Source organism: Pterocles gutturalis, unplaced genomic scaffold (genome assembly GCF_000699245.1).
Source record: "Pterocles gutturalis isolate BGI_N339 unplaced genomic scaffold, ASM69924v1 scaffold8873, whole genome shotgun sequence".
Taxonomy (NCBI): domain Eukaryota; kingdom Metazoa; phylum Chordata; class Aves; order Pterocliformes; family Pteroclidae; genus Pterocles; species Pterocles gutturalis.
In genome coordinates this window covers 1-25815 of record NW_010120438.1, presented here as the reverse complement: position 1 = coordinate 25815, position 25815 = coordinate 1, and the positions used below count along the sequence as shown (strand labels likewise).

Below are 25815 nucleotides of genomic sequence, written 5' to 3'. Positions count from 1 at the left end.
CTGTGTGCTGCATTTATTTGCTTATCTGGCTCAAGCAGGAGAAATGTATTTTCCAGAGTTGAACAAAGCTTTTTTATTTTCTAGTTCTATTAAATACACTCCCCAATTTAATATACCTTCAGACAGCAGAAACAGACTTACCCACTTCTTTAAAAACAGAGCACAGCCCAGGATGAGCTTGGGGAGCTCACAAGCAGAACTACGAACCTGACGGTTACACAGAGTGTGTCAGTGACTCCAGTATTTCTTGTGCTCTTCCTTATTTCATCTACATCCTTACTACTACAGCCCCGACTCCCTAGTTAGGGAAGTAAACTGGGGTCTGACTTTCCCTCCCTTGCTGGAGGAGCAGGTTATTGAAGCCTGGAGTTGTTACCAGGACGGAGCTTGCTTACATGAGATGTCTGCTCAAGCTGTAGACCTCTCTACCGAGTTGTACTTTCTGACACACATTCCTGAACATCTAGGGAAAATTGTGAAGGCTTGTTCATCTACCATAATTTGAAAAACAAATTTTAATTCACAAGAAGCACAGCCTGCCTGGCTTTGCCATCTATTGGATCTGTCTGACAACAAGAGGTGAAAGGATTCTGCAGCTCATTGTCTCAACTGCAGGATCTGAGAAAACACTGGCAGGCTCATCAGAGAGGTTTATGAGCCTGCAATTCAAAGAGATTAAAAGGAAAAATCTACTGAGATTCTTTCAGGCTACAGAACAACATTAAATAACTATTAGCGGCTTGGTTCAGTAAAGCTTTACCAGAGCCCTTGCTGGGTCATTCAGAAATTGTAAAAGAGGAAAGGTATTTAAGTTTCACTTGAGGATACAATAAATATTTTTTGGGCTATTTAAGGCCAAGTTTTAAAGAAAGGGTTGCAAGCAGTAAATGGAAATTTAAACCTTTTAGCAGTTTATGGTAACAGTAAAAATAGTCATAATACTTAAAAGATTTTTCTAGCTCTTTATCAGCCAGGTATTCTTAGGATTGGGATTTCTTTTTTAAACAAACACATAATTTAAAAAAGTTCAAGATATGTGTTGTCAATCAAATACCTTCCATAGTATTTACTCAGTATCGAAATCATCTCAAGACCTGGATGTTTTCACAATTCGTTTTTTTTTCTGATAGGCTGTTTAGTTTTTAATTAATTACTTAAGTTGGAGTCTCGCAATAATTTAAAATAACCATGCTTACTTTAATTTGAAATTATAAAAAAGTCATGTGTTAAGAAATTTCATGACAAAATGCTATGTTTGTTAAAAAAATACAAAAAAAATACTGCTTCACGTGTAGCCAATGTAGATTAGAACTAACTCTGAAGAGCTGTGTAAAAGGCTTGTGTTCCAGCACTAGCTGAGGGGTCTACAGCCAGAAAATCCACGGCTAGAGGAGGAATATCCCCCTCTGTCACTTAAAGAGTATAACCTGGCACACTGAAAAGCCTGAAGTAATGGCCATGTTAAAAGCTTTATTTTGGTCTAAAAGTATTTTTTTAAGAAGGAATTTTCTTAACAAGGATCACCTAAAATATGCTGCATTAATTTTTTTCCTTTCTTCTAACACAGTAGTCAAGGTGTTCAGCTACCACTGCTGCTAAGGCACTTTTGTAGGCTTTTCTCTTGCTTTTCCTGTTTATTCTTGTAGTAGATTTGTTTCTTCTGGTGTCCTATTTACCAAATGTGTAAGGTAACCTGATGTCTAATACAGAATCGTCACTTGATTGCTGGAGCAGGAGGAATGCTGGATTAATGGGAAGAGGACCATCTCCAAAAAGTCTTTTCAGTTCACTGTACTAGGAGAGGATTGAGGAAGGAGCAGGGGGAGAAGGAGCCACCTTCTATTTTGCTCGGTTTTTCATTTTCCCAGTTTATGACCACACCTGTGTTAGACTCCTTTTCTGAACCTGAAGTAGAAACTTAACTGAGAATGAGGACAGATTTTTCTGGTTTTAAAGGGATTGGTAATCTCAGTGAAAGCTGAATTAGCAATGATATATTTTAAAATCAGTTATCTTAGGGTAACTAAAGATTTTTGCTGTGCCTCACTGCCTGAAGGGATGGTACAGAGAGGACGGAACCAGGCTCGTTCTCAGAGACAAGGCACAAGCTGGAACACTGGCAGTTCCAGTTAGGGCCTGTAATTCCTGATGTCTAAGAAATGAAGCAAGAACAAAAGGAAAATGATGCTGGAATATGTATTCATGTATGAAAATTGCATCTGCAGTATTTTTCAAAAAATGTAATTTAAAAATTTAAAATCAAAAGGAGGTAGGTGCCGAGATGTGAAAGCTCCTACTGGTGATTACACCTCCCACCCTAGAAACACTTCTCATTTATGGACACCCGTGTCCATCATCACATAAAAACACTATCCTGGATAGAACCTCACTGGAGACACACAATGGAAAAAACCCTACATTCTTAAATTTCTCCACTCTTTGCCCCAAAAACATATAAAAAGCCACTGTTTTTAGTGTCGATCCCATTATTAACTTTGAATTATTTGCTACTTCTAGTGTTAGAAATGAATGAAAGTCACCAGTTTACTGATTTAATTTTGTGACCTTTCTATTAATCATTCAATCATTAATAAGTGAAATGTCAAATGAATTATCTTAATTATGGAACTGTTTAGATACACAGTTCCTTTGTATTTAAGCCAACAAAAATCCACAGAAATTGCAGGCCTGCTATTCAGAGGGACCTCGACAGGATATAGAAATGGGCTGAGTGGGACAGCAATTAGTTGGACAAAGACTAAGTCCTGCTTTTGGGGTGGAATAACCTAATGCACCAGTGCAGGCTGGGAGACAACTGGCTGGAAAGGAGTTTTCCAGCAAAGGACCAGAACACAAGCCAGGAGGGTGCTCCTGTGGCAAAGGCCAACCCCAAACCCGACTGCATTAGCGAGAGCATGGCCAGCAGGTGATGGAAGTGATTCTTTTCCTCTACTCAGCACTTAACGAGATTGCATCTGAAGTTGTGTGTCCAGTTTTGGTCTCCCCAGTACAAAGCACTGACATCCAGGAGCCAGTCCAGTGCACTACCAGCATGGCTGGGGTCGGGGTACACACCGTACGAGTAGAGGTCCAAAGAACTCGGGCATCGCATCGTGTACAGCTACAGAACAGGAGGGTGGAGAGAAGACTTCTCAGAGGTGCACAGGGGAAGGATGAGAAGTGAAAGGCACAAGTCACAAAAAGAGTCCTTATATCCTACCTGACAGAAGGAAAACACATTTTGGTTGGGTTTGGCTTTTGTTTGGGTTTTTTGGTCGGTTTGGTGTTCAAACACTGGAACAGACTGCCCAGAGCAGCCCTGGCATCTCCAGCCTTGCAGACATTACAAACGAGGCTGAAGAAGGTCTGAGCAACTGACCTATGTGGACTTGCTTGGAGTAGACTGATCTAGACAACCTGTGAAGGTCCCGTCCAACCTACGTGATTCTCTGACTCTTGAGATTTTTATTCTTTCAAACTGTGACACAAAAGCATGAACTTTCAGGGTTCAGATGACTTCTAATACAAAAATCATAAAAGAGGTTTTTTCCAAAGCTACATTATCAAAAGTTTTTCAGTGAGTTATTACTGTCAAACTTGATTTTAACTGCATATTCAACTTTTCTAAATGGGATAGGAAACAAATAATGGAAAAATCTCTAAGGAGAAAATTGGTTCAGGAAGAAAAGTCCATTCTTAATAGGTAAATGGGTATGCAGCTTTTTTTCCATCCCCTAAATTTTTCACAGGGTTGTAAGCAAAAGAGTCACCATTACAAAAGAGTATTCTTATTTCATGAAAGATATGACAAAACAATGAATTAGAAAGAAGTTCACAAAACACAAAAGGCAGTTCTTGTAAGATTTCCAGACCAGAGAGGCTTGGATAAGTGAGCTAAACCTCTAAATGCTTTGAGGTTTGTCCTTTCCTCTTTAACGCTATGGCCTGAAGGCACCAAAAATTAGTAAGAGATCATTGTGGTATCTTCAGAGAAAAGCAGTATTAAGACATGAAATCACATTTACTTGTTATTCTCAGAGATTCAAAAAAAAAATTAAAACCATAAAGCCCCACTGAATTTCGGCTTCTTAAAACTTGTCTGGCCACTGAATTTCTGAGCCAAGTAATTAAGATGCAGTTAGTGTAACACAAGAAGGAACATACAAATGTAGAATCTGTGAAATGGGAAGAAGTCCACAGTGCAGAGGACTTCCTGCTGCCTGGCACCACACACACATGCACACTGGCATCCTTCAGATCCTGCTCCCTAGGCTTTGCAGCCTTCCTAACTTGCTGTTTTCTCTCTCTCATCTCTATTCCCCCTAGCTGCTGTCTCCATCCCTTTGTTTCTGTGAGCTTTTACAGCTGTGTCTACAAATTTGTCTAGAATCATGACTTCAGAAGCAGCTTGACAGGCATTCAAAGGACTAGAATTTATTTCACCATCATTTTGCTGCCAGGGGACATGCTGCAAAGAATGCAGCAACACCACACACGTATGTTACGTGTGGCTTAGCTGGAAACACTGGGTCCTCTGGGGGTGGCACCCTCTATGTTACATGTGTCCGTCCCATTACCATCCCATTGACACATGCCTGTGTAAATACATGTGCAATTTATTTTCTTTATTTACTAAGTCTTTTTTTAAAGAATCTTGAGATGGCTTTTCAAAGTACACACCTGGATGCAAAAGAGTCTCAGGAAATATAGATAACCTTTAAAATACTGTAGAATAAGTTTTGTCAAAACTAATTTATAACAAGTCCTTAAATTCCATGGGAAAACAAAGCAGCTTATTAAATCTTAATGGAGCTTTCGACTTCAGTGGATTAACTTTACCCAAGTAAAATGGAACTCATGGTCTGTATTTAAGCTTTAGGTGAAACTCACTAGATACACAAAGTCTTCTAGCAATCTCTAACTCTTCTTTCTTGTGGATGTACAATTTGTGAAAATGGTAGACAGAACTGATACTACACGGCTAAGAGTACAATAGAATGAGACACTGGGTAGCAGAAATTCCTGTTCTGGCATCACATTTGGGCATTTAAAAAACAAGTTTGAGAGGAAAATTTATTTAACTTTGATCTTAATACTGTTTACATAACAAATTAGCAGAGGGTAATTTTTTTCCATTTTTAAATATTTATTCAATGATTCTGTTTTCACCCCACCACCCTCTTTTCCAAAACCCACACAAAATCTGAAATACAAGATTATTTAGCTAGAGGATTCATACTGGGTATATACAATTACATATCACTCTTTTTATCCTGCAGTGATGCATATCTGCCAGAATGACTAAGCCTTTGTCTCTCAAAGTTCTGGTATCCGCAGCGGCAGGGGAGTTAAAAATCAGCACAAGAGAGCAAGGTCTGATGGTGCGCCAGTGTACAATGGCAGAGAATTCAATAACAAGCTGCAGAGACAGTGGGCTTTTATCAGACACATTCAAAAGTGGTGGTGGCTACACGTCAATGCTGGGCCGGAGTGTGTTACCGCAGAGCGCGACAGAGTGTTTTCCCCACAGGCAATCCGCTATTATTGACTCCCCCCATTAACATGTAGGGTAGATATACATTTATTGAAGGTTCTAATGGAAGGCTGAGGGACTCCTATCCCGAGGCCAGAGCAGAAAGACAGCCTATCACTTCATGTAATGGTAGCCCATGTGTGACAGACCTGACCTACATTTCCCCCCTTTCTTTCTCACAACAGCCTGTCACTGTTTCAAGATGCTATCTTCTGTGAGGTATAAAAAGAAATGCATGCTGGAGCTGCCTGGTTAATGTGTTATATTGGAATATTATTTATAAACCTGCTTTAAAAAGACTAGTTTAGACTACAGATGAATTATGAAAGCTACCATAACACACACACCACCAAAAAGAATGTGACTTAATGATTCTGAAGCGCTTATAAACCCGTTCACACTGAACACTAGGTATAGATGGATTAATCCCTATACCTAAGATACTGCAACAAAATGTAGTATGAGACATAAAAGTAAGGACACTTAATGAAGCTGCCTTAATAGAATAAAAATGGCTAAGGTCTGTAATTAGTATAAATTTCATATTCATTCAAATTATTAGGAATAACGCCACCTAATGTTTTGTTGGAAGTAAGTCAATGTTTTCACTAGCTAATGTATGAGTAGCAAAAGCTATAAATAATGGATCTACATTCGAAAGTAGGACAAGAGTGAAAGAAACATTTGGTTCAGCAATAAACAGCATTTTAAAATACCATCTAACAACCACTCCCAGACCCTGCTTATTTAAAGAGCTGCTGCCACTACAGCCCTCCTTGGCAGGAACCTACCACGCTGCTGCAGGTCATACTCTTTTTTTGTCTCTTCGTTCCCTAGAATTTTCCACGCTTGATCAATTTCGATGAACCTCTGCACACGCTCCTCCACTTCTCCTGCTGGCACATCTGCCTTCTGTTTGTCTGGATGATACTGCCAATAAAACAAAACAAAACACCAAAAAAGTTGAGGGGAGTGGAAGTGAGGAGGGTGGAAGAGGAGCAATCAATAACGCATTTGATATTCAGTTAAAAGGACAGAGAAAAGGAGAAGGTCTGAGCTAAGGTGCCGAAGGAAGGGAGAGGACGATGCTGGGCACAATAGAAAACTGCCAATTTAATGAGACCACTGAAATGGCAACAAAACCACCAGTGGCACAAATGTCACCCTGCGCACTGACGGCATTTTCTGGATAATTTGCTGATGGAATCATTGGTCTTATGGACAATTTACCTAGAGAGAATGACTGCCACCAACACAAATAGGTACATGCAGAGGATCACGACACGGGAACAAGAGGAGGTGCTGGAGGTGCTAGCAGCTCTTGTATTACTACACGTAGTGGATTTAAACACCACCACCAATGTTAAGGTTACTGCAGATAATGCTGTATTACACGTACTTAGCTTTTTTAAATAAATTATTTAAACGGTATATAGAATATATGTGGTCAAATATAATTTATAATACATGTAATTCTACTTTTGAAAATATGCCTCAACATCTTTAATTTCTTCCAGTTCAGTGAATCAATAGCCCTTCCAAATATTTAAAGTCATGGATCACTGGCTACAAAATTGTGTCATTTTAGTTAAGAAATGGTTATTCAAGGACATGACTGCAAGAAAACTCATATGAAATGGGCAATAATAATTAAAATAACACATTTTCTTTATAATTTGTACTACAGGTTCTGAACAGAGCATTCTGACTTCTGTTTGGTTCAAAAGTCTACAGAAGAGGAACTCTCAAAGCTCCATTTTCCTGTAGCTTTAATTCATCTCCAATAATATTTTTTTTTTTTTGATATTTCAAATTGCTCAGTATAGTGACGGACCAACAGGAAACTGCATTTAAGATGAGAAAGCTGCAATCTAATCAGACCTATCAGGCGTTAACTGTGTTATAGACCAAGATATCCCTTATTCTGGAGCTATACCTTCTGCCACTACACTAACATCAGCTGGGGCACTGAAAGGCACAGCAGATTTTAAGGCCCAGAACACCTGTTCTACAAGTGTTTGAGCAGATCTCTGATTAATTGAAACCCTTTGGTTTAGTTTATAATTAATTTTAGAAAGGAAAGAAAAGAATACTAATATCATGCATGTTTTATAAAATTCAAAATTTACAAGGAAGCAGAGAAATGCGGAGGATTTACAAAAATTTACAAGGATGTGAAGAAAACACCCACACAAAATTGGGATTTGTGCTGAGGAGAAGCTGATCACATACTGATGTTTATAGTTGCTGACAGGACAGTCGAGGACTTTTCAGCTTCTCTGCTGAGCCAGTGTCTGCAGGGGCAGGAGAAGCTGGGAGGGAGCACAGCCCCAATTACTAGCCCAAGATTCAACCTCAGGTTTAAGACTGAGACCCAAATTGGCCAGTGGTCTATTCAATATCATGCATATCGTGCCCAGTGTATAGATGAGGGTCTGTCTGGAAGTTTGCTTTCTTCCTCTGGGTCACCCCCCCACCCCCGGGTCAGCTCTGTCTCTCGGATGCTCACGCTTTTATCTCTTTTCCAGGATTGCGGTTTCGGGGCTCTCTCTGTTCTGGGATCGCTAGCCAGGAACAGGCTGAAATTTGGTCATCAGGTGGTGAGCAATATCATTCTGTATCACTCATTTGTATATATTACTATTATTATATTAAATATCATTGTAGTTTAGTTATTAAATTGTTCTTACCTCAACCCATGAGTCTCTTTTCCCTTTACCCCTTTAATTCTCTCCCCCATCCCCAAGAGAGGGGAGGGTGAGTGAGCGGCTGTATGGTGTTTGCTGCTAGCCTAGAGCATCAAACCACAACACCTGTTCTTCAACTTGCTGATCAAATCCATGAATGCTTGTTTGTAGCACAGAGTCCACTCTTAATTCAACTGCCTGTACACTTCTCTGATCTCTGAGACAACAAACGAGGTGTCCTCTCTCCAGCTGTTTTAGACCCTGTTCAGCCAGCCCAGACACCAACCACAGAGGACACCTTACCAAAGGTTCAACCAACCTACTAACAGCTGAAGGGTAGCCGAGTACTCTAATGTCCTCCATCAATACTTCAGACATAATCAACCACACTTTTTTTTTTTTTTTTGGTATCTTCCTCCGTTCTTGGTTACCATATTCTTGCTTCTGATTCTCCTCCCTCCCCAGCACACCCTTCAGAGGAGCTGCCTCAACAGAGCCAGGGGTTGAGTTTGAGGGAGGTGAAATATGATGTACGTTTTTGATCTCCTCCTCTTTTCCCATTCAGCCTTATTTCTGGGTTAATCTCAGCCGCAACAGCATACAAACTCCGTAATGAAAACAGACAAGCCTGTTTTCTACTCGACCTACCTCCTTCTACTCAAACTGAACTATTGTTCATCTCTCTCTATGCATCCAGTTATAAGTTCTTACTCAAAATGCTAGAGTCCCCCAATGTCTCCCGCAATATCACTTCTCAAAATCTGTACAAATTATCTTCATGTCATACATACCTGCCACCTGAGCACTACTTTCAGCTGTATGACTGCACCGGGATATATTTAAATCTTTCTGGCTGCATATGCGTAACGTGTTTAAGAAGCAATACTTCCATTAAAAAATAGCTTTTCGCTCAGCACTCCTCTTGATTTTTAAACACAGCAGTAAGTTCTACTAACATGTCATTACTTAACAGGACTTTATAAAAACAATACAGGATATTTTCCTGAGTCTGACAGAGGGAGAGGAAAAGGAAGATGATGTATGCCCAATCTAGTTTCCCTTTTTTATACCTCTACTAGAAGCAATTTGCTAACTTCTTTCCGTTACTAAAGACTGGAATTGATATCACTTCGCAGCATATGATGCTTTGTAGTTACTGTGAGTGTTAAAAAATAACCTGATTAATAATGGAAATATATTAGTTCATCTGTTAACTGCAAAACATACCTTGCACATACATGCACTACTGCACACTCCCCTGATGTTTATCTTAAATGTTACGTTGTCGCAGTGTTTCTTGACAACTCTGGCTCTTGGTGTAAAGGTTATTTTTTTTTTTTTAGTGTTTTTGTTTGTTTTAGTTTTTACAATCACCAAGAAAAAACTGAAAAAGCACAAACCTTGAAGTCCAGAGCTCAAATGAAAAAAAACCACTTTAAACATGATCTGTTGGAGACTTGGGGAAATTTGTAGTGCTGCAGGGAAACAGAAAAGCAGGCTAATACTAACTTAACCTCATGCCCTTTTCAATTAAAGGAGCATTATTTTACCTTTCTAAAACAACTGTGTTGAACTGTCTTATTTAAACTTACATCAGGCTGCACTTTTCAGCAGTTTGGGTACAGTGGGGAACAGCATATAGCCTGGCAAACATACTCTGAAACACAGATACAGGCTCAGTTCATAGCTATGGAAGTATCCAAAAATTTTGAAATTTTTCATGGAACATCTTTGTTTAGATAAAGTAATTGTATTTCATTATGTTAACCTATTGCCTTTGATACCTACTACAGAATAAAAAGCAAACAAGTGAACAAGCTTCTCCTGTCTCAGAAAAAAGAATGTCAATGTTGTTGCATTCACCAAATAATTAAGTGTGTAGACTCTCCGAAAAGTACTTGAGTTTTGTCATACATTGATAGGGCTCAAACTACTTACTTGTCTGCTATTTTCCTAGGATTCCTGCATAATTAAGTGTGTAGACTCTCCGAAAAGTACTTGAGTTTTGTCATACATTGATAGGGCTCAAACTACACTTGTCTGCTATTTTCCTACGATTCCTGCAGCTGATACAAGTGTTGCTTTACATTATTAGGCAACAGCCTCAGAACAATAGTTGCAAACTTTTGCTTTTACATTACAATCATCACTAACGAGTTCAACTAACAAGTAAAACAATTCCCAAAATTAAACCTTGTGACCTCTTTCTCTTTGGAAACTCTGCTATTTTCATGTATACAGTGTACCACATTTATGGTTTTCACCCACAGGGTTTATAAAAGAATTTAGAACACACTACAGCACTTTCACCTGCTACCTTCTTTATTTCTGCCTGCTTTACACTCCATGAAGTTTGGTCCCTTCTGCACTTTAGGAAATGCACAATTAATCCCTGGGAGTGAATAAAGACCTTCTGGTCAACAACTGTAACGATATTATGTCTCAATAACCATACCGACAGACCTTACGAACTCTCATACCATAAGATGAGAAACTAGGATAGCAGGCTGAGCTTTGGTTGAGCAAATCAAGCAACATGGAGATGGCGCACGGCGAGGTCCCTGTCCTCCTAACACCTGTACAAATCGCTCAGCTTCATGCAATAAATGTAATGGGGTTGAGAGATTTTAATCACATTCAAATTAGTAATCAGAAAACCTCTGGTTAAGTCAACTTAATGTACATTTTCTACTGGTGCTCATGAATTTAACCTTCAAAAGAAAGCTGCAGCACCCAGGGAGAATCAAGTTAATACAAGGATTCGTTGGGAAGGGAGGGGGGAAGCACACAGGCACGGGTTTTACACTGGGTTTGTAACCTCTTGCTAAACTGGGGAACACACAATAACTAAACCGCTTAATATGGTGAAACTTTTACTCATAACTAGTTTTCCACATGACAAATTGAAAAGGCTGATTATTTAGAAAAGGTTAAAAAAGTACTATTCATTCTAACTTGTTCCTTAAAACATCACCATGGTTATCGTGCCTCGTGTGTAAGGGGCATTCGCCTTAGAAACCAATGCGGCACCACATCCCCAATTCCATGGACACAGCAGGCTTTATTTTCTACTAAAACTGCTACTACTTCCAAAATTTTACTGAAGTTATGAAGAAGTGCTTTAATTTACTACTATGTATTTAACAGACAGCTGTAAAGAACTTTCCCTCCTAAAATTACACATTTTTTTAAGTAAGCCTATTTAAAATGCAAACTTTCTATTTTTTTTCACATTTTTTTAAGTAAGCCTATTTAAAATGTAAACTTTCTATTTTTTTTTTTCTGAGGCAAATGAAGCAGATCAGCTTTAATTCTTTTCCAGGGTTGGAATAAAGAATGCTCTCCACTTTCTACAGCTCTGTCTTCCCTACTTTGCAACATTTCATACAAAGCTGTCAAACATTTGGAAAAATCTTCTCTGTCTTCCCTACTTTGCAACATTTCATAAAGCTGTCAAACATTTGGAGAAACCTTGAGCAGCAAATAAAAAGTAATGCAAAAAAGGATGAACGAGATGTGGCTGCGTTAAATCTTGACCTTCACTCCCAAAACAATCATTTCACAGAAATATTTTCAGACTTTTAAATTTTTATTATACACCTTTTAGATATTTTTGTTTCTTAAGGGAAATAATTATTAAAGTTCTAAAATTCAAAAGTAAAGTCAGGCATAGAACAATGACGAAACCATTAGAGCTGAAAAATTAAAACTTATCAGATCATTCTGGACTTACTATCACGTGTCATAAAGTAACCACTAAGCAGTCAGTACTACCAACGGTTACAGCATAGTCAGTTTCTAAAGTAAATGATCAGATTTATTAAATATTTTTAACTCTGAAATTATCTGTAGTTTCAGGGAATCACCTTGCTAAATTAAACTGACAAGTTTAGACAAGCCTTGAATTCCTGCGTTATTTCGGTTGGGGATGTGCACCTAGATTTGAATAAGGGATATATTTAAAGCTAGAGATGTGCCATAAATTCCTGAGTAAATCAAGTAGTAAGATGTTAATAGAGGATTACTTACATGCATTCAAGTACTCATGCTTTTGTATGAACTACATCTAATGACTAAAGCTAAGCTGTAAACAAGAGTCAATGACAGAATATTAGCATCTAAAATTACCTTAGTATCTCTTAGCATCCTTCTCCCTTTCTCCATGTTAGGCTTGTAGCAATAGCTCTGATGCTTTTATAGCCTGACAGTATTTGTTTCACGTAGCGCAGCTAAAAATAAGATTTCTAGCCAAGTATGAATTATCAGGGGTTTTGGTCATGGTAAAAGTAACAGGAACCCACACTGTTCATGACCTACACCACAACTACAATACCGCCTGGAATGTGTAAAAATTTCTGTATTTATATTAAAAAATAACCAGTGGTGAAAGACACTCAGTAACTGTCAGGGAAGAGAAATTCAACCCAAACTTTACAAACAGAGTACTACTGCTCCATACCTGGGGAAGCTACCATTTCTGAGGAATGACAGAACTCAATTAAAATTGTGAAGGGAAGAGGGAAAAGTCATGAAGCTGGTATGCAAAGGGTCGGCTGGATTAACACCGCAAAAGTGAGAGTCACCATGGATAAGCATCAGAAAGTAAGAGATAACAGCGGCACAACATCAATGACACTATTTCTGCTGATAGGAGAGTCTGAGTGACAGCAAGGGGACACAAGAGTTGGATACTATGCTGTTGAGAAGAGAAAAAGAATGAGGGGGGGAAACACTGGAAGCAGCTGGATGAAGACGGAAACCCAAGGCACTGTTTTCAAATAACATTGCCAGACTTGTGGCTGGGACTGACTCCTTACTGGAATTGCACAGATTAATACCAAGCACTTTTAAAAGTCACATCAGCAGTATTTGGGGGGGGTTCAATCTATTTACTCTTGTACACAAAGCTCAATATTGAAGAGGCAATACATTCACATTTCAGAATCAGAATTATCTGTCAGAGTCAAAACATGACAGTTTATTTGGTTAATAGGTCTAAACTATTATTTTATTTATTCTACAGTAAAAGTTAAAATTCTTTTAAAGGCAAAATGGGCATAAGCAAGCAGAACAGAAAGCCTAACACAAGCAGTCTTGTCTATACAAAGTTTAGCAACAAACAAGTGTGCTGCACTAAGACAAAACACATAAATCACTACCAGTATGTCCCTGGCAATGTAATGAGGTGCATCCTTTTAACAAAACAAGAGCAAAACGCAGGAGTTAACACAAACATAAAAATACCAAAATTGGAAATTATGTTTAAAAACATTTCTCATGCTTTATGCAACATTTATACATTATCAACTGTAATTGTTATTATCTACAGGTTAAGCTAATGAGGTCAGAACAAAAACTGTCAAGTGCTCTCATCTGACAGAAGTATTCATAGGTCTATGCAAATTGTAGACTACAGAGCTCATCATAACACTTCACATCGTATTAAAAAGAAGCTGAAAGACAGCCAACATTAAGAAAAATATTTAACCAGCTATTTCCTATTTAACTTCCTATCGCAGTCGGAGTTCTTGTTACATTTCCCTACCTTTAAAAAAAAAAAAAAAAAAGACATCCAAGTAAATTTCATGCCAGGCTGTTTTTAGGAGGAAAGTCCTTTACCCCTGCTTACATTATGTGTAGTAAATACCAGTTTTTACTGGGACTTGCCAATAAACCTCACCCCCTGACACAGAGTGTCTGTTCATACTCAGTTTTTGGCCGCTCTGCCACAAATGCCAACAAAGGGACCAATTAATGAAAACTTTCTTGATACATTCCCAGTGGATGAATGTCCGCCTTGCAGAAGGTACCTTGACAACACTCATCTCGCACTGGCCAAATGGTTGCTCTGTGGTAGCAATTAAGACACCACCAGCCTTGGCTAGATTTAAACCAACAACCAAATCTGTGTAGATCTGACCAAATGCTCCCAGAAATCTGGAGACATTAACTGCCAAACAAGGGCTGGATTGGGCCACAGAACTGCATCCATTTCTCTATTATTCTACAAACCACGTGGACACATTTTTATTAGAAAGAAATTACAATCCTTAAACCAAGATTTATTTATCTGGCCACATGACCACAAGGTTTAAGCCACATCTATAAATATCTAAGAAATCAACAACTCTTCTAAATCATTTCAAGAATCAAAATAATGTGGTAGGCTGACAGTCTCTATATTTGTGCTCAATTTTTTTCTTTCTCTCCACAAAAAGCCATGTTCAGTCTTCATATTCCCATAGCTTTGGAATCAAGTTTGGGCAATTCAGCTTAGTGCAGCATCCCTCTTCTCTCTAAAATAACATTTGGAAACAGAAGAGTTTTGTTGCTTTAATCCAGAAGCGCCTATCTGAAAGTCTCTTACCGCAGCCAGTGAACATGAGAGACTGGAGCGATAGCTGGTGGAAAAACCTCGCCTCCATTACAGAGTTCATACTGACCTCAGGTTTTTGACGAAGGGTACCCTTCCTGAAATCCCTGTCCCCAGGCAATTTAAAGTGGGGTTGCTCAAGGCCCCACACCTCTAGATCATCATCACAAAACCAGGCATTCTGCTCCTATTGATCCCAGGGCTTTATGTTTGGACCTATCCCAGACATTAAACTTGCGTATTTGAGATACTATAGCTGAGCTTAACACGGTACAGGAGAGTGGATTCCCCTCACCCCCCCCCGCCCCAGCAGAACTGCACATTGCCAGTTCTATAAGATGTCTTTGTAAGGCTTGTAGCAATATATTTAATCAAATCATGCAGCATGCATTGAAAGTTCCAGATCAGCTGACAGAGCACCAAAACATAAAGCTGCACAGCCTGCCCGCTGGACACAGCACAAAAAAGGAACCCTATAATGCAATCACCACACTACGGGAGCTATAGAATTACATTTAAAGTTACCCCTTTTGCTAATTTTACGTACATTGTCACACTGAATACTTTAAGCCACAAATCCCTATCAGCATGCAATAGAATTAACACACGTATTTGGCATTACCTACACCATGTATGTGACAGCTACATTTGAGCAATCAAGCACACCGACTCCAAACGATCATTTGCTCCCGTTACGGGCAGCATGACATACAGATGAGAATCTCTCCAGACTAGCTGTTATGCTTTAGGGCGGAACTCTTCTTGCAGAATGCATTCTGTGATGAATTTAAATCAGAACACAGACTGAATTATAAAATCATTTATTAAATTGGAATTTGAATTTTTGGATAACTAAATGTAAGAAAAGCACATGTTTTAGCCACCTGTGCTGGTCACAAAAAGAAAAAAAAAGGTGACAAACATGCGCTTGGTCCCCACCCTGTGCCCCTCAGAGAAAGAAGCCATTTTCCAAACTTCACCAGCTAACTCACTAAATTAGGGCAGGGTGAAAAAAACCAGTTAAGTATTTTACAAAAATGTGATTTATTCAACAAAAATATTGTAAAACAGGAAGTGGTTTATTTCAGTAAAACAAAGAAGCTTAAACTGCAGGAGAGAATGAATTAATTTTGAAAATTTGTTTGTTTTAGACATATAAGCATCAAACTTTTCTCCTATCATAGGAGGAGGGCGAATTCCTGCATTAACAGTATGAACTAATTACCAATAGATTTATTCAAATGAATTTAAAAAACACTAATTACCAGTAAACAAATAATTCCGGCAGTGCTACCTTGGTAGACTCAAAGTAGTTTTTTCAGTTCAAAATTAAGTAATTTTGAACTGAAAAACTATTACAACTGAATATGTAACAGAAAACCAGTTAGGGGACAACCTCAAAGCGTTGTGGTGCTACCTTCTCTTAACTCAGAATGATTTTCCATTTTATCACATGAGCCATCAGGAAATCTTACTGCCCTAGTATTTCTTTCTTGCTATTCCAAAAAGCAGGGAGAAAAACTACATAAATTAAAAAAAAAAAACCAACCAAAAACAAACCAACAAACTACTTCAGCTATTTCCCTAATTTGTAGATAATCTCTTACATAAAAAACAAGCTAAACTATGCTGAAATATTCTCTTCAGCTTTTCTACAGGCGTATTTTGTATGTAAAGGTCTTGTATAGGAGCTGCCCTGCAGCAACACTACACTCTGGGCTCTGTGGCGTACGTGGTTCATCAGGTACTAATTAGATACCATGTTCTGTCAACACTTTCTTGCTCTTCTTCTATTAATTGATCATCCTGCCCAATTAATACAATGCAACACCAGTTCCAAACTCCTTGAGATCCTTCACCTGCGAGAAACAAGGATGAAAGGGAAAAAACCTCTACACCGCTATGCTGGAAGGTTAATTATGTTCCTACCAACATTCTCTTGAGCCTAAATTGTTTTGGTGTTTTTTTTTTTTTAATCCAAGAAAAAAAAAAGAGTAAACAAGCATAAAAACATACTTTATCTAACAGGCTATATTAAATTTAGAAATGGTAACAGCTGATGAAAAAGGAAAGGCTGCAAAACTAAATTCAGCCATTAACAGTGTATTTCTCATCAGAATATTTGCAGCTAATATTGTCACTGTTAGACGTTGTGCACCAGAAAATAAGTCGTGAATATTGTGCAGAACCTACAGTATGCTCATCCCACCTACGTATGCAAGAGTTCAAACGATGGCTACCCTTAGTCACATACAGTCAGAACAACCATAAATCAGCATTTCATAAAAACTATATAGAAATAAAATACATGTTTTCTCCATTTATTACACTGCACTAAAGATTGCAGGAGCTAAAAGCCCAACGACAAAGCAGCTGCCAACGACAACACACTACTGCCACCTAATGCTTGCTGGAAGCTGACATCAGAAACATTTCACTGTTTCTCTGCACGACACTACCATGATGAAAATAGGAGACCAAAGCAAATTTTAAAAGTTTATTATTGTTTGTAAATATCTGCTTCACATTTCCTCCCCTACAGACTTTCTAGACTGTACGGATGCGATCGGATCCGTTCTGTACGCAGAGGCTGTGACAGGCAAGATGTATGTTCCGTGGGTTAAATATGGGACTTGCATTTCATCTGCAAAACTATCAGGAATGTAACACGTGTGCTTCAGGAGGATACACGAGGAATAAGTACATCCACTAGATCAGGTTCCACACTTGTTTACATTTTTGTAAGCTATCCCCTGTTCACTAACTAGCACAGTTCACTGAAAAGCGTCACAGGGCAAGTATTTGGAAAGGGAGGGGGGGCGAGGGAGGAGAAAAAGAAAATAAGAGGTGTGGTCTTACATTAAAACAGCACAAAACAAAATTACTTTGAAGGTGCTTTTCTTATTTCAGTGATTTTGCAACAAAGCACTCTCTCTGAAACATGACACTTGTTCACACCCATGAAAAGAATGATTCCAGGTCTTAAACTTGCCTTCCTAGCCCACAATCAATCTTTTCAACATGTTCATTCAATTGGCAGAAGTTAGCAGGGAACAGGGAAGCAGCCTGCTTTTTCCACTTGCAAAGAGGAGAAACAGAAAGTGAAGAGTTCCTTGTGACATTCAATCTTTTCATAGAGATTTAAACCTCCCCAAAGGATGTCTATCCAAAGACAGATGGACAAAAGAGCAAGGAATTTATCTTCTTGATTCGTTACTTCAATCCATCTCTTCTTCCTCCCCCCCCCCCCCCCAAAAAACAAACCCCCTCTTTTTCCCCCCCCCCCCCCCCCAACAAAAACAAACTAAGGTTTTTAAAAACTTCAGCCTTCTCCTACCTGATCTCGTTATCTGCTTTGACACTGATTCCAGCCTCCACTGTCCACCTCCAAGATGATTCTTATTCATAGGAAATGTTCCTCATTTGAGGAAAAATAAAAGATAGTTTCATTTTGCTTCTAATCTCTTACACCTTATCCATTCTATGAGGTTTTTCTAACATCTCTCAGTGATCACCCAGCTGGTGAAATTCCTCTCCCCTTCTCCTCCTTACAGTCCGCCCTAATAAGAAATCATTACGCAAGTATCAATCTGAGCTTCCTGCACCATATTCACCTGCTTGCGTGTTTTACACACATTATTAATCTTTTCCATACCTTCAGGCCAGAGATAACCACTGCTGTACACAACATCCCGCACAGCAGACCTCCAACTTGAGACAAGTAAGAACCATCAGAATAGAAATATCTCAGATAATATTATTGCTGCTACAGCTGAAACTATAGAGAAATACTTGCTGAGACTCAAGGTATTTGCAGCAAAGCATCAAGACAGCACGTAAGAGGAAAAAATGAATTTTTCTGTAACATTTTAATTATTCATCACCCAATGAATAATTTTACAGAAAATATCCACAGCCAACCCAACCTGCTATTTTAAAAATAGCCAGAATAAAGAGAGAGTTAGGATTAAATGTACACAGCAATATGCAACAGTTACGCGGACCACAAAACTGACATCCACTAATAGCTGCACTGTGAAAACAGAGGACGACGATACTGTCAACCTGATGCTGCAAATTCTTGGAAACATCTGGCAGGAGGGCAGAGACAGGCAGATCGGAGCAGTAATCTTAGCTGGCACCCTGACTTGCAAGATGAATACCTTTCTGTGGTCTAAACAAGTCAACTACTTTGATACCCCAGAGCTTCCCAAGAGCTGCTGAGCACAAAGCCCAGGTTTCTGCGTTGTTCCCCGGCCCCCAGATGACTGTCACTAAAACATGAAGAGAATTTAGCACTCAGTTTAGAAAACATTTGGGTGCAAAGCCCATTAAAAAACCACTTACCTTTCATGAGGCAGCTTAACTTGACAGATACTTAGTAAATATGTTATACTGTATCAAAAAACCCCCAAACAAACCAAAACAGAAGCATCACAGCCTGTTGTATTAGGCAATGCCAACTAAGTCTAAAGCATCTTGTGAAGTTTCAACCCTTAAAATCAAGAGGCCCTGAAGTTACCCTATGACTACTGCACAAACACTCCAGGTCATGGATATCACACCACTGCTTAAACCAACCAACCCACCCAAAACCCACATCAGTGTTCAGTTACGTCAAAATCTCATAAACATCGGGACAAAACAATTCCAAATGTCATGCATTGAATGACACAAACTTTGTATCTAGTTTGGATTGGATTTACTCACAGTGATGGCTTAAAGGATGCATTCATATCTGGTGTTTGGTGTTAATTTAACTCCTCTGAGGTTGGTCGCGGTTGGCAAATTTCTCCATTTACAGTAAAGACACAACTTCGAGAGTGTGTCCTTGTAACTACCAAAAGGATGTACCTTCCAGGTGACTCCAGGAAATCGTGTGACAACAGCATGCTCTGCTCACCCAACAGAATGTATTATGATCTTTTTGCCATTGATATTTAATAAGCACTCTATATAGATGGCCTTAAGACTTGACAGAACTTCCCCATTTTAGGAAGGAACAGTCAACAGATGTAGATGAACAGGTAAAGTCATCACCTAGAAGAGATCAGCAACTGCAGAGGAATAATCCCGTGTTTTCATTACTTGAGTTGCAATAGCATTCGCATCGCTCTTCTGCAGCAGCAGGAACTAATACTGGATCGCTGGCACGCTCTGACAGAAGGTCAAGTACCTCTTGTCCAGCCTCTCCTCAAACACCCTTAACAAGTCATTATTTCAGATGTCTCACTTCAGAAACAAGATAAAAAGCACACTGCACAATGTAAAGCTACTTCAATGTGTCTTCAAAAGTGCTGAAAGAACACTTGCAAATATTAAGCAAAGAAATATCTTTAAGGAATTTAATAAGCTAGTACTTAAGATTTTATTTTTAATCAGAACTTTAATTTTATACTACCTCAGGACACAGTGAATATTCACTAGGTATGGAAGACCTTTCACAAAAAGTCTACCAAAGACAGCGCAGATTCTATTTTTAATACATTGTTATGATCAATGACTTAGATAAGCAGTACAGAAAATGTTCGAGAGAGATCAGATTCCTTTGCAGAGCATAAATGACACTTAAATGCCAAACACACAATAACTGAATCTCACTTTTAAATTGGCCAATACCCATTCTGTTCTTACATATGTAGCTTAAAACTACAAAGGATGAAGTATCAGAAGCTGCTCATCATAACAAACTATGGACAATAACCCAGTAAGTTAAATTTAGAAATAATTTTCCAAACTACCATCACCTTTACAACTGTCTGAACTACCCGGGTAAGCAATATATTACTTACTTACACGCTTGTTTTGTGATGCTATGGGTTTTCTCATATTCTATAAAAGACCTAAAAATAACTTTCTGCTACAAGGATGTTCACACTGTCCACTTGTTAAAATTCACCTACATTTTTAAAGTCAATATAAAAAATTACATATTGCAAAGTAATAAAGTGAGACATCACTCCACACAAACTGCGATATGGTAGACACCATATCCCCTAATAAAAGGGCACCACAGAATACATACCAACATTGTCACATGCCCCTTTTCCTACTATGATACCTTGCTACATTCTTTTTCTCCTCACCTACATCAATGGCCTCTCTTCCCCTTCGGCAAGCCAGGATAGCTTCTCAGCCTGTTCTTGGGTGGGATGTGGCAACAAATCTGTGATACCATTCAGACTGAGAAAAGTTCCCATTACCACAACATGATCATTGCCAGGGTAAATTCCTGTTCTTCAGGCTTACTGCTGAACATCATAATGACCTTGTCTAGTATAAGAAGAAAAAAAAAAACAAAACAAACAAAAAACCCAAAAAACCAGCTAGATGAATTGAACAAAAGCCTTCTGCTTAAACAGCAGCATGAACATCAGCATGATCACGATCTGGCTAATCAAGCTATTTGAACTAGTGACTTCTGTAACACCAAGGTTCGTTATATACTGCATAAACTATAACCAATGTTTCAAGTCCCAACTTGAAAATATGCCCCCTTGTATTTTATTAAGGTCATAAGTAGTAAATCAGATGTAAAGAAGAGCTCAAAATAAAACTATCCAAAGTGTTGTGTTAAACTTAGTGGCTTTTCATTCTCTCTGTTACAACTGCATTAACTTCAGTCAAGCTACAGCCAGGCTGCACTCAACTTGTTCTGTTTATACTGTCAATTTACAAAATCCATTTTCTACAAGTGAGTTGAAACTGGAATTAGCCAAGCATGATGATTTGTTAAGTATCTCTAACAAGTACACTGCTCTTGAAACAAAAAAATAAAAAAACCCTGCAAAAGCGATTAAGAAAAGGAATACACACCCTGCTTAATTTTCATTATGAAATGCATTTTTACAGGACTTCTAATACAAAGCTCAAAGTGTTTTCATTTTAAAGATCCAAATTCTCAACCTAAATTCAGCATGAAAAGAAGTTCTTCAGTAGGCAAGTGCTTTCAGGAGTAACACTGAATTTATTTTGGAACAAACTTTAACACAGAAGTAGACCTTTAATTTTACATAAATACACTCCACATCTCTTATGACTGCAGAACTTAGATGTGTCCATAAATCTGATAAGATACAACAGATTTTTTTTCTCTCCAGCAATTTCCCTACACAAGCTTGATGGAACAATATCTTCTTGAAGTTATTTTCCTTCATTAAATAAATTTCTGTTAACGTCCTTTTTTATTGTTGCTGAGAGTCATTCTCACCTATGCCTGATGCTCTCCATTTTCAAATTTTCTACTCTTTCAAACAGATTCGGTGATCACCTTAACACTGTATTTCAATACACACACCACCCCTTCTGATAAAATATAATCTTTGTAACACTATGTGTTAAATGGCACATTTTATTTCCTTACCATATTAAAAATAAGATCTTCCTGCACGCTCCCTGCTCAAATTACATGGATTTTCTTTAAGATTAGGGCACACACTGTAACAGCAGCATATAATTTTCCTGCACAATAATATTTTTTCCAGTTGAAAGGTATCCTATAATACCATCAGCATCAACAGGAACAGACACCTGATTTTCAGCTAGACAAAGCTTGTGCATTTGGTGAGTTTATTCCCTGTGAAAAGCAGTTTCCAGATATAGAGCAGCTATATGAAAATTTGAAAACAATCTGGCAACTCATTCTTTGGCTACAAAGTGCTAGACCAAGAAGAGATGTAAAAAGTGTGCCAATAATAAGACAGTGTAATTTTCCCCCCCAATATCTTATTTTTCTTACTCTAATTTTGTCCTCTGTTAATTTTATACAGATTCAGAAACAGAACATAAGCACTGTCCTTCCTCAAAGCTTGTATGGATTCCTTGAAAAACCTAAGTATAGAGCATAAAACCTGTTTATCTGTTTAAGAAATCTTTTAGTTAAAACAACGGTGTATGTAACTGTGGAGAAAAAGGCTTCATGTATCCCAGATACCTCCAAACCATCAGTTTATTCCAATGACAGAAGATTAAAGACCAAACTCTTACTACTTAGACAATATATTAATTCCCAAATTTGTTGCAATTCCTTTCAGAGAATGGAAACAGCAAGTCTTCTGTGCTTCAGAAAGCACTTTAGCATGAACTTAAAACGGCCAGTCAAGGAGTCCTTGCATGGAGCTATGCTGGTTACAAAACACACGTTACTGGCTGAGGCTCTGTGCTAGAGAAGACACTGGAGTATGAGCCAGCATACACAAAAGTTTGATTTTGTTTTAAAAATAAACTATTTATAAAATTGCCAGTGTCACGTTTCTTGTGCCCAAAAGTCTGCCATCTTCATCTGCTCTTGATTGTTACAATAATAAAGTATCACGATACAGGTATCAAAGACACATAAGTATACAAGAATTAAAAAGAAATAAATTTAAGTTTCATTAAGTTGCAAGGAAATTTCGTAACTATGAACTTGTCCTTAAATACTTATAAGGTAAGAAGAAAAAAAATTATTACAAAAATATCACTACTTTCAGGCCAAACCTGTGCTATTTTTTGTATCAAATGAATATTGTTCTTAAAGACAGAACTGACATTATCTGTATATGCCATGACCTGACCAGAAAGGAAGTACAGCAAAGCAAAATTTTTAAAGTGCATTAAAAAAAATCTGTTATGTTATTATGACCATGTTTTTAAAGACTTTAGACCGATTGTGCTAGATGCTGTATTAGTAAGTAGACAAATAAGTTGAGTCTTTAACAGTTCAACTAAAATAAAGAGATGAATAAACACAGGACATATGGTAACAACAGACAAGGAGCAGAAGATCTGCCTTGGAGAAAACACCTACAAGTAAACATCAGTGTGGCTTTTTAGTCAGAAGGAGAGATCCATCGCTAACAGCTAAAGAATTCTGAGCCAAACCGCAAAAGAAAAAAAAGAAAAAAAAAATCTTTATTTTCTCTAATATTACTCACTGGCTTTTCAGATAAAGAGCACTAACCATTTAATTTGGAAATACACAGGTTCTGAAGAAAAGCTTGTATATTAAAATAATCTTTGCATCTTCTAAAACTACAGACAGTTATAAACAGGCAGCTGCAATCTCCAACAATCTTCACTTCACACACTTCAAAATAATCACATGAAAGTACACTGCTATAACACAAAGTCAGGTTCATTAAAAAAACCCAAAACATCCAGGGAAAGGCACTATGTGCACTCCCTAATGCCCTGCCAGTACTGACAGTCTAGCCAGCAGCTACCTAAAGGAATACATAAAAACTGAGTTCTGCTCACCTTCTTCCTCCTTCTCTACCAGGCTGCCAGTTTTCAAGAAACTTCAAAATTTAGTTACCTTGGGAATTCTATTTGTCTATCAAATTTGTTTGAAAATGATCGACAGTATCAAAAAAACACACCTCGTTTTCCTCAGAAAGCCAGGCCAAAGCATCCTTCGAGCAAAAAGCCAGAGTTCAGGGGAAAGTTAAACAGAAGAACCAAGAATCATGCAAAATAATCTGGCAAAGCTCTGAGATTCTTACACATGTATACCAGGAGTACAGGAAAAATTAAGAGAACTCACAGAACATCAAGTCTTAATGCATGACCAAAACCATGATTCCATAAAAATGCACCAGAAACATTCAAATGAAATTGATATTAGCATGTTTTCCTCCTATACGTTTTCTACCCCGTTACTGCAGGCTGTCAGGAAGAACTTTTTGCTCTTTGCAAGTGGTGTTTATACATAGGAGATTGCATTCAGCACACTGTAACCCCACGCACCACTGTAAATATCACAAGCAGTAATTAGTCTATTTCATGACTATGTGCTACAAACAATGACCCTTCTTGACCTGAGCACCTGATGAACAAGCATTTGGCTCAGTTCATTCATGAATGTTTAGCAAAGCCAGGAGACCTGCCAGCATTTTGGAACCAGAACACCACAACCCCTCTTGGCAAAATATAATGATAACTCATCAACTCCAGATGTTTATTTCAAATTTAAACCACTCTCAGTGAACTGATATTACAAACACACTGATTAAGCATATTTATACAAAAATGTAAAAACAAAACCTGCAATAATTATTCATTTATAAAATTTATTTTTGCACATCTTAAATAACAAAGACACACTTACTAATAAAGCAAGCTTTTGGTACTTCCGTTTTAGTTCTGCCAGACTGTCCGATGGCGTCGCACCCAGGATTTTGTACCAGTCCTTTTGTGTTATCCTTTCAAAGGCCATAGTCTGAATGGCTTTGAAATGACTTTCTTAGAACTGCGGAAGAAAATTAAATAAATATAATTACAATTTGAAAACGAAACCGTTAGAACAAGCACAAAAGAGGAAATGTGCCAAACTGCAGCCCTCACGCACATCTGCACCCCTATGTGAGACCCACAGGGCAAAAAAGCAGCTGAATTCACATGCCCCTTCCATCCCATACATTGTCCTGTGTGAAATGATTTCAGTTATGCTGTTTCCTGTCCCAGTTCCTTAGTATATCATGTGTAAAAAGCTGTCCATACTCCCCCAAAATCATTTTGTGTTTTAACTCTCTGAACGATTTTGAACCTACCCTGGTTATATATAGACTTTTTATATACACACTTTTAGAAACATACACTTTTTATCTTGAAATCATACTGTACTTAACACACGAAAAAATGAAGTACATAAAGTGTGACATTTTGTCAATTCTGCAATGAGACACACGCAAGAAGACAAAAAGGCATGGCCTGGGTTTTGCACAGTTATATTCACTGTATGGACCCTCCTTCATCCTGCTGGGTAAGAGCACTTAACTTTTAAAATAATAAAGTAAAAGGAGCATATAAAAACAAACAAACAAACATGAATGAAAGCATATAAAGTTAGCACAGGTCCCTAAGCAAAACTAAGTAGTTGGGTGCTTTTTATTTTTGGCTGTCACGAAATGAATGACAAAATTAAACAGGAAACCGGAACGCCTGTGACAGCACGGTAATGCCTGAGCTTCGAGCAGATTCTCAGGTGTACTACAACCCCACGCTTGCAGCACCTGATGTATCATTAACTTTCTGAGAAGCAAAACCCCGTCTCACAGGAGGGAAGAGTTGTGTAAGTTTCATAAAGCTTTTTTATTGTTGCAAGAAAGAAAAAAATGAATTTTTTTTTCAATTTCAGCACTAAAACCGGTCTCTGACGACTACCATCATACTTCAGAATCAATCCTTTTTTTCCTCGGGGGGAGAAAAGGACATTTCCCAAACTCCGCAAAGCCACACCCGCC

At 38.2% G+C, this 25815-nt stretch overlaps 1 protein-coding gene across 1 annotated transcript in view; it reads right to left on the bottom strand.

The window, feature by feature from the left end:
• The window catches only part of DNAJC24 (DnaJ (Hsp40) homolog, subfamily C, member 24), a 28160-nt gene extending 3335 nt beyond the window's left edge, over positions 1-24825 (bottom strand). Inside the window, exons 1-2 of the mRNA XM_010076904.1 lie at positions 24681-24825; positions 6325-6463 (exon numbers count right to left, since the gene is read on the bottom strand). Of these exons, the coding sequence (XP_010075206.1) occupies positions 6325-6463; positions 24681-24788 (247 nt within the window). The 5' untranslated portion in view covers positions 24789-24825. The remainder of the gene's footprint in view (positions 1-6324; positions 6464-24680) is intronic.
• Positions 24826-25815: the final 990 nt, after the last annotated feature.